This window comes from Pempheris klunzingeri, chromosome 23, assembly GCF_042242105.1.
Source record: "Pempheris klunzingeri isolate RE-2024b chromosome 23, fPemKlu1.hap1, whole genome shotgun sequence".
Lineage (NCBI taxonomy): Eukaryota > Metazoa > Chordata > Actinopteri > Acropomatiformes > Pempheridae > Pempheris > Pempheris klunzingeri.
The window spans coordinates 16,754,095-16,763,605 of NC_092034.1; the positions used below are offsets into that span (position 1 = coordinate 16,754,095).

General features: G+C 40.3%; 1 protein-coding gene across 1 annotated transcript; it reads left to right on the forward strand.

Annotated features, from left to right (window-relative positions):
* The first annotated feature begins 424 nt into the window (after positions 1 to 424).
* sstr1b (somatostatin receptor 1b) lies at positions 425 to 1,531 on the forward strand. The gene has a single exon (XM_070854616.1). It carries the CDS (start codon positions 425 to 427, stop codon positions 1,529 to 1,531), a length of 1,107 nt encoding a protein of 368 aa, XP_070710717.1.
* Positions 1,532 to 9,511: the final 7,980 nt, after the last annotated feature.

The following is a 9,511-nucleotide window of genomic DNA, read 5'->3' on the forward strand; positions in this document are numbered from 1 at the left end:
TGATTTGTAGTAGAAACCAAAAGGACAATAGAGAGCCCAAGTTTCGACACTATCTCCAGTCTAGCTGTTGTTCCTTTAGCTTGTAGAACTCAAAGAATCTCCTATTGGGGGTTTATTTCCACATACATTCCTAAAAAATCCTATCTATATAAGATAGTAGACAAATAAGGCATTACAAAACCTGCTTGCAGAATTTGAACCCTTCATGATTTTTAACAAAATGTAACAATGATTCATTAGTTAGCACACAAAAACCTACAGCTTCAATGAAGTCTTTACTGGGTATTGGCATGTGTAGACATTTTCTTGGCAACGCTATTTGGCACTCCCTGTCCATTCTCATAGCTGCAGCCACTTGACTGGTTTGAGCTTGTGACTGTTGACTAATGTCTAAATTTAGCATCACACACCATCAACAGTGACCATGGAATTCAATGGGAGCCAGGACTATGGGTACTGTCCAACAGGGGTGCCCTATAACACAAGCATGGACTATGAGGATTACTACCAGGAATCTCATACCAGCAAAATTATTATCCCATCCATCTATGCTCTTGTCTGCTGTGTAGGTCTTACTGGCAATGCCATGGTCATCTACGTCATTCTGAAATACGCCAAAATGAAAACAGCCACTAACATTTACATCCTCAACTTAGCAATTGCTGATGAGTTGTTCATGTTAAGTGTTCCTTTCCTGGCCACATCAGCTGCTGTTCGTCATTGGCCCTTTGGGTCACTGATGTGTAGGTTGGTGTTGAGTGTGGATGGTATTAATATGTTTACATCAATCTTCTGCCTAACTGTGCTGAGTGTGGACCGTTATGTCGCAGTGGTCCACCCTATCAAGGCTGCCCGCTACCGCAGACCCACTGTAGCCAAAGTGGTTAATGTATGTGTATGGGGGCTGTCACTCATAGTCATACTCCCCATCATTATCTTCGCAGACACTGTCCCAGCACAGGATGGTGGTGTGGACTGTAACTTCCTGTGGCCCGAAGCAGCGTGGTCAGTGGCATTTGTAGTCTATACCTTCCTGTTGGGGTTCCTGCTGCCGGTTGGAGCTATCTGCTTATGCTACTGTCTAATGGTGGCCAGGATGCGTGCAGTGGGGCTGAAAGCAGGCTGGCTTCAACGGCGCCGCTCAGAGAAGAAAATCACCCGAATGGTTCTGTTAGTCGTGGCAGTGTTTGTTCTCTGTTGGATGCCCTTCTACATCGTTCAGCTGGTCAGCGTTTTCCACCAGCCCCCAGACCCCATGGTCACTCAGCTTTTTGTCATCCTCAGCTACGCTAACAGTGGTGCTAATCCTATCCTGTATGGTTTTGTGTCTGACAATTTCCGGCGTTCATTCCAGCGCATTGTGTGTTTCCGGTGGCTGGAATCTGGGCTGGATGGGGAGCAGGTGGATTACTGTGCTGTGACTTTGAAGAGACAAGCAACATGTACCCCTCTGGACTTTCCCAAGGACTGTATGGTTTCTGATATGGTGTTTCGGAATGGGACGTATACTTCCCGTACCACTACAGTCTAGCATTCAACCAGACCTAAAGTAATGTGCCAGACTTTTTAATGACAGTTTTGAGACATGGGCCACAATGTTAAGAAACCCTGAAAAACAACTAATGAATGAGCAGCAATTGTATTGTAAAACAGCCAGTCCAGCTGCCTGACAGGATGGTTGAAAACAGATGCATGTAACTGTACGGATTCAACTAATCTTCTGTGCTCAGCTGGGCCAGGATGTGTTGCCCATGTGGATGTAAGCACATTGTTCATTTATAATTCTTTTGGCTTGTTCCGGTATTGCAATATACTACGACATACTACATACAGTTTCTAACTATCATTTATTTAGTTTTTTAATTTCTAATATTCATTCCAACATCATGTATCAGATGCTTGCATTGTAAATGTATTATGATTATGTAATTATACTTTCAGTCATGGTTAAAATCAAACCAGTCCTTTAAAAATTCCAATTTCTTTTCTTGGGCATCATATAAAATCTGGAGGTCTATCATCAATGAAATATCTTATTTATTTTTACAGTCTTTGTAATAGCACATTGCATTGAATGGAAACTCTAGTAAACGTATATTGTTTAAATTTGACCTCCTGTTGTTCACAGCTCTTACAGACTGTAATGTAATCAATCTAGTCTATCTTAAGTGTATTTGTGCCGTGTATTTGTCCAACAAAAAAATGTATTCCGATTTTTTGAAGAGTTGATATTTGTGGGGAAAAACAAGTGTTTCCAAGCATAGTATGCTAGGGGGGTAGTTTTACATCTCATTAATACAATATAATGATAAAATAAAGACACACTCGGGTTGTGGTGGATAACACCCAGGTAAGTCAAAGGTTAAATTATTGTGTGTCATTTTCTCTAACCTTTGAAATGATGTTTGATTATTTCTGTGTAAGTTTGTGTTTGCTGTATCTATGCTTGATAATTATTCATCTGTGGATCTATTTAAATTTGAAGTTAGTCAAAGTTTGTAAATTGAGTTGTGCTTAATTTTCATTCCATAACAGAAATGGCTCACAAACAAATATATGTATATGTTGAGTTCATGTTGCTAAATTACAAAGGCTCACAAAATTATTCTTTTCACTTGTTTTTCCACACTGTGAAGGATTTCTGTAATTTGAACGGTATTTTACTGTAATATGTACAGATACTAAAAGATACTATGAAACATGTATACAGTATGTTACAGTAAACAGCAAAGGATTCTGGGTAAATATTGGGTCATTACTGTAATAATCCTGCCCGCTGAAAAACTGACCAATGGGAAGGCAGATTTATTTTGAAATTATTCATATATAAATAAATATAGATGTATTTATATATTTATATTAACGGTTTTGGTGGAAGGTACGGTTAATGGACAGAAAAGAAAAGAAGTAACGCTGGATAACCGACAATAACGACAAACATGTAAGTATATCATTGATTTTTTAGTGAAACATCAACTCTCTCTACCTGTGACAGTTCTTCTACATTTTGGAGCAATATAGCATCTCTTAAGAACTCATCACGGTCACCGATACCACCTTAAATCAAACAAGCATCTGGTCTCATTACCGATAGATCATCCATGGTTGAAACTTGAGTGTATTACCAAATTGTCTTTACCTTTTTCAAGACATCCCCAACCTGATTAAAAAGAAAGATTATTCAGTTCTTCTGGAACGGAGAATATTAACCTCTGTCTGGAATGCTAAGACACACATAATTAAAAGAAATTATCTTCAAAAACCAAAAAAGCTTGCTGGCCTGGCCTGACATAGTTTCATTTATCCAAAGTCAGAGGCCAAAGTTGTTCCAGTAAGCTAACCCACCAGGGGGCCCCGAACAACAAGGAAGAGTCATCACTTTGTATGATCCAGACTCTCCTGTTGACCAAGAATGATGAATGAAGCTGATTTAGCTTTCTACCTGGAAACACAGACGTGAACTTATCCTATCAGAACAAATCGTTTTTAATGGAGTGTGTCTGGTGGAAGAGTCGCTGTAAGAATGTGTAAGGTTGAAATGCTGAGGGCTGTGAAGTAGCGACTAGCTGTTAAATAGATGTCTGAGCTGTTTCCAAGAACAACAGCAGTAAATAAGTCTCATGCAGTACAGATCATATTACCTGATTATGCAGCAGAATTGCATGAAAAATGTAGCATTGCAGCTGATATTATTTCTATCCATTCAGGATGTGAAGAAGAGGTTGTTTTGAGAAGAAAGTAAAGAGGTTACTGTGCATTTGCTACAAACAGGCCACGACCGTCTGACAGTACAGACAGCAGACAGATATCTGATACTACAGACGATTTATCACAACTACAAACTACAGACATAAAAGATTACAGTACATAAATTGTTAAGAAATCACTTTGATAATCAACAACTATATACAGTTTACTGGTAGTGAATCTGAATGTATGAAGGCAAAATGTGGAATCGCAAAATTGGGCCCTAAACTTTTTAAACATTTTGAATCTTAAAAGTTAAGGCTGGCATTACTCGCTTTAGTCCACACTGAAATATCTCCAGCAGCAACTCAATTCATTACAATGAAATTATGTAAAGACATTTATGGACCCCAGAACATACTCCACAATTACTGTGAAAACCTAACCCAATCACAGTAAACCTAGATTAGATTTTGATATTTAAAAAAAGCAAGACTACAAACTAAAAAATATCAGTTTACTTTGGGAGAGAAAGTATTCAGTCACACAACAGACTACACATACACAGATTTGTCTTGAAGCAAAGTCAATCCTTTAGCCGGAAGTAAAGTCTGGAGCCCATTAATTGAACAAGATACCCTGTAGAAAAACTTCTGTAAAAACATAATGAGGGTCCACAGGACATGTCCAAACCACAGCTGCAGAGCAGAGTCACTTTTTGGAACCACTTCATGCTATTTAACACAGCAAAGCCAGTTGACCCCACATAAAAACACCTGGAACAAATGAACAGATAAGATCCACATGTTAAAATGATGCAATGGAAATAATCCCCAACTGACAAATAAAACAGACAGACAAAGATAAAGCTAAAATGCTTAGCAGTGGAAAACAGAAATCCAATCAATACATAAATTAGAAATCTAAAATTTACTGGACAGAGAATTTCAATTTGCCCAATACTTTTGTCCAATGCTTTATGTCCAAACACCTGCAAAACACTTGGTAGTCAAGAACAGGGGAAATATCTATTCGCAGACAGAGGAAGTGGATGATCTTTAGTTATTCTAATTTGAATATTTCTAACAAGCAAAGCGCAGGCAGGCAGGCAGGAACAGGTGCAAACCGAGAGACAGGTTCAAAACTCTGGAGAACCTCACAGGAGCAGAAACCAACAATAACTAAGCTGAAGTGACGAGGAACAAAGGATCAGACAAAGACAAGATATTCCTTTATTTGTCCCACGACGGGGACATTTACCACTGCCCTGCATGTTTTAGATGCTTCCCTGCTGTACCAGTCTTAGATGTCCTTGGTAAGTCTTTAAAGTTTTCGAAGCACTTGCATGATGGTAGTTCCCTGTATGGAAAGCAAAAAGGATCACAATTCATCACAGTTTCCCTGGTGTTAAAAAAGAATTATAAACGCCGTTCTAAATGCAGTCAGCAGTGACCATGGTGTAGTGGATAAGATAAGTATTGATTCAAGACCCAGAGTTAAGATTGTCATTGTCATTGTCTCAATAAAGAGAGAAAGTTTTACCACAATAATGATTTAAGTCTTACTGCAAATAATCAATCAGTTTAGAGCATAAAAAACAAACAGTACAACAGTTTGGAATTTTAAGAACAGAACACAACTCACAACTTCTAATTCAACGTATGTACATTAGGGTTAGTGTTCAGAAAAATATTAGGTTGACAAATTAGTGTGTAAATTATTCAATGTTTGTAGCTATGAAGAACGTCCATCCTATTTTTCACAGGCAGACAGGATTATCCTCATGTTAAGGGCAGGTAGCTGAAATGAGCTTGAAAGGTATTTCATCAATCAATGGATCCCACATGTAATGTAAACATAACCCTGTGTTTGTCTCCGCTGTCTTCAGCCTCTCAGCGCTCCAGAGTGTTACCAAACAGCCCACACAGTTTCAACTTTAACTTGAACACAGCTCTCATTTCAGCTGCCACCCACATCAAACACAAATACATTTTGGGTGGATGCGGTGCCTTTCCCGAAGCCTAATTATGCTGCTGATGAACATTAAAAGCTTCCAAAGACCGCCCCTGTTTAAAAGGATTTGCAAATGGGCATTGAATGCACACAAGTTGTCTGCAGTGCTGACAGTGTTCCCATGCTGACGCTTAGCAGGTGTGATGTTTTCCATCTCAGTTTGGTGGACTAACATGCTATTATATGCTACTGAGCAGTAAACACAGAGTGCAGCTGAGACTTATGAGAATATTTTCATTCTGACAGGAAAAGCAGCATCTTAGCATCCTTTGGGATCCTCACCAGGCTCCTCACCTTGAGGGTATCACTGATGCTCAGTAGATGGACACTGTTGTTCTGCTGCAGAGCCGTCCTGTCCTGGGCCAAACACATCTCATGCCAAGAGATGTAATGTTCTTGAAAAGTTCTTTCTCATGTTCACGCCACAAGGGGAAAACTTAAACATGCTTTATGTACACACACTGGACAGATCATGTTCTGGTTCTTAGTCACACACTCTCAAGATCACTCGTTGCTTCTATTTCCACAGGGATTGACTCAATACAACCACAGGATGTGTGTCTGCAGACACACACACACACAGTCAATCAGAAAATAATACACAGATGTCACGCCGTACACATACACACGAACAGTACAGAGCCTTTAGCGATGCAGTAATACAATCTTCTCCATGTTGTTCTAATTAGAGGACTATGAGAAGAAATGCACTCACAACATACACTGTAACCAGATCTGTGCTGCCACATCCCCACCTCTTCATGGTTTATTGTTGTTCCTCTCTTTCCCTTCCCTTTACCTTTCCTTGTTCTTGTTCTTGTTCTTCTTCTTCTTCTTCTTCTTCTTCCTCCTCCTCCTACCATCCCTTGTTGACATAACAGCAAGTTCTCCATAACAAACCACAAAATAAGTCTTTTTTTCATTACACTAAGTGTTTTCTTCATGGCTGCAATCACCATGTTCTCAGTGTCATTAATGATGGTGATGCAAACAATGATAGGAATACAAAAGTATGAAACCAATATTCAATGTCCTTTAAAGGAGTGCACTGTTCCATATAGAATCCTTCTTATGATGGTTAGAGCTTCAAAGACAAAAGCAGTGATCCCTGTTGTCTCGCTTCAGACTTGACCAGGGCCTACCTGTGTGTGTGTGTATGTGTGTCTATAGCTGTGAGTGTATTCATGAATGTCTTAAGCCTGTGGTAGACTGACTGCCTTTCCAAGTTGTACCCTGCCAACACCCAGAGCATCCTGGGATGCTGGGGTCCTCTGCAACAGTGGAAAGGATGTGCGGCCATAGAAAATGGATTTCCCATATTATTGTGGAAAGCAACAGCATGGCCACAATGACAGTGTGTACCTCATTGCTTCACCTATTAAAGGAAGCATGGTGACAACTTTTACACGTCAGCAGGTATAGAGAAGCACATGTGCAGATTTTAGGACCTTCAGAGGCTTCATCTTCGCAGTATGCCAGATGGCTGCCATTTCAGCCTGATCTCCTGTCATGTTCACACAGCAGCATCATATATACTGCCACATTTATTCCCCATCGTTCGTTGTGTTTTATGAATGCCTATGAAATCTCCTGAACAGTACTTGAGTACACATATGGACTGTTCTACTCTTGGCCAGTTTTCTACAAACTGATCAAGTCACACAGAGATGATGGTCTTTTGCATTCACTTTCAACATATAACACAAGAACAGGTAACAGCAAGGAAACATTATGCCTGCTTTAGTGGCTATAAATAATCATTCAAAATCAACTCATCTTTACATAACACCAACAAAGGCTTTTCTATGAGTAAATAAAATAAACCAACCAATCTCCTCTCCTCTCTACACATCACAGGATGTATAAACAATGTAAACACACAAAAACCATGTGTATGCCTTTTCCCACATGCGACCTGTTATTAAGGAAGAATCTGTGGTGAGGATGTAGGCAGCTCACAGCCTTCAGACCAGTGCACACACAGCTTTATTTGATGATGTGGATATAAACCATAGGCTCGGAGCCTGGGAGCTCGATTTTTGTGGTTTATAGCCCCTGGTAGGGTCTCTGAAGACAAAGTGGGCCCATGGGAGGGGCCAGACTAAGAGCACTTCAAAGACTTACGAATCAGGACTGAGAGAGCTGCATCCAGTATAGGGAGACCGGAGACACCTGCCTGACCCTCCCTGAGTTCTCCCTGTTGAACGAGAGGGTCACCTCTATGCGATGAGTCAAAGGACGAAGACTTTAACATGTGTGCATAAGCACATACAACAATCAGTGTGTTTGCATTTTGTATGTGTGTGTGAATTGTGGGTATGTGTACATATATGTTGTTACCTTTATTGTCTTTCTTTCTATAATTCTTATGCACATGCTGCCTATACTTGATGGTTTTTGTGTCTCTTTTTAGATGTGAAGTGGTTGATTTTCTCCAATGAAATGTGCTCCATAGATAAAGCTGCCTTGCTTTGCCTCATGCACTGACAGCAGTTCAGAGTATCCGGCCCTCTTGCAGTGTCTGGGCATCATCCTGGAAGAGGTTCCATCTGGGTACCCCATAGCTCTAGTGGGACACTGTTCTTGTGAGCAACCTGGAGTGGTATAGTTGTTTGGAATGTCACTTGATCTGAGCCAGAGTGGTGCTTTGTTACTAGTCATGGATTGACCATAACAAACACCATACTTGAGAAAACACAGTTTGGTCTGTGGTTCATAAGTGTACGTGGTATCAGAACACCTTAGACCAAAGATCATTGATTGACTTTGTCGTCATTTCATCAGATCTGCAGCCATATGTCTGGGATGCTTAGGTCAAAAAAAGGCAAAAGGCAAAAAAGACAGCTTGCTCTTTCAGACTTGGATGGCCCAGGGGTTTCCTGAAGCAGCAGACTGGTACCAGAAGGCCAGAAGAGCTGGAGCTTCAGCAGTCGCTGCAGTCGGGCCTCAAGGGAGCTCTGGCAAACAAGCAATGGCTCGAGAAAACTCAAGATGGGAATTCAGGTCTTGGCTCAGGCTGTTGTTGGGCACTGGAAGGAGCATATTTGGTTATCAGCAAAAGAATAAAGTGATTATCAATAAGAGTGAACACTTATCAGTGTACTTATTAATATCAATAAAGTTATTATTCAATTTAATAATATCGGGGCACCACCCTGGAATCAGGGACTAATAACCAAACTGTGAATTCAGTCTCAAAAAGAAATTCACTTAAAATGTTGATATTTAGTGAACAGAAAGGCTTGAATCCACGATCACAACCAGCTGTTACCACAACACACGCACAATAATCACAAACAATTACTCTTTAAATGCATAATAGAGTTTATTTAACTCAGCACAATGATCGGTAATCAATAATACTTAATTCAATAAACATCTACTATTCAAATAATCTATAAGCAGCTATTGGTACAAATGATCAATAATTCAAAAAAAGAGAATATATGCAAGCATACAGGTTTTTTGGTTGTACCGCCCGAGGGAGTTTTGGCGCCCATTCCTTTGTTTCAAGCTTTGGAATTTACATGTAGGCCCCTCTTTTGTTCTGCCACATGGACTTGGAGAAGGCTTATGACCAAGTGCGTACATAGAGTCAAACACGTTTCCGGTGGGCATTGGCCCAAGGCTGTTTGCAGATGATGTAGTTCTGTTAGCTTCTTCAGACCATGACCTCCAGCAGGCACTGGGGTGGCTTGCAGCTGAGCATGACGTGGTTCAAAAATTCTGATTGCAGACAGTGTGAACACACATCTGAGCTAGTTATTGGAACCCAAAAGCTTACAAAATCAAACTGGACTTTGCATGACGG

Excerpts from the sequence above, each read along its gene's own strand:
- sstr1b (XM_070854616.1), top strand. The coding sequence starts at position 425 with ATGGAATTCAATGGGAGCCAGGACTATGGGTACTGTCCAACAGGGGTG.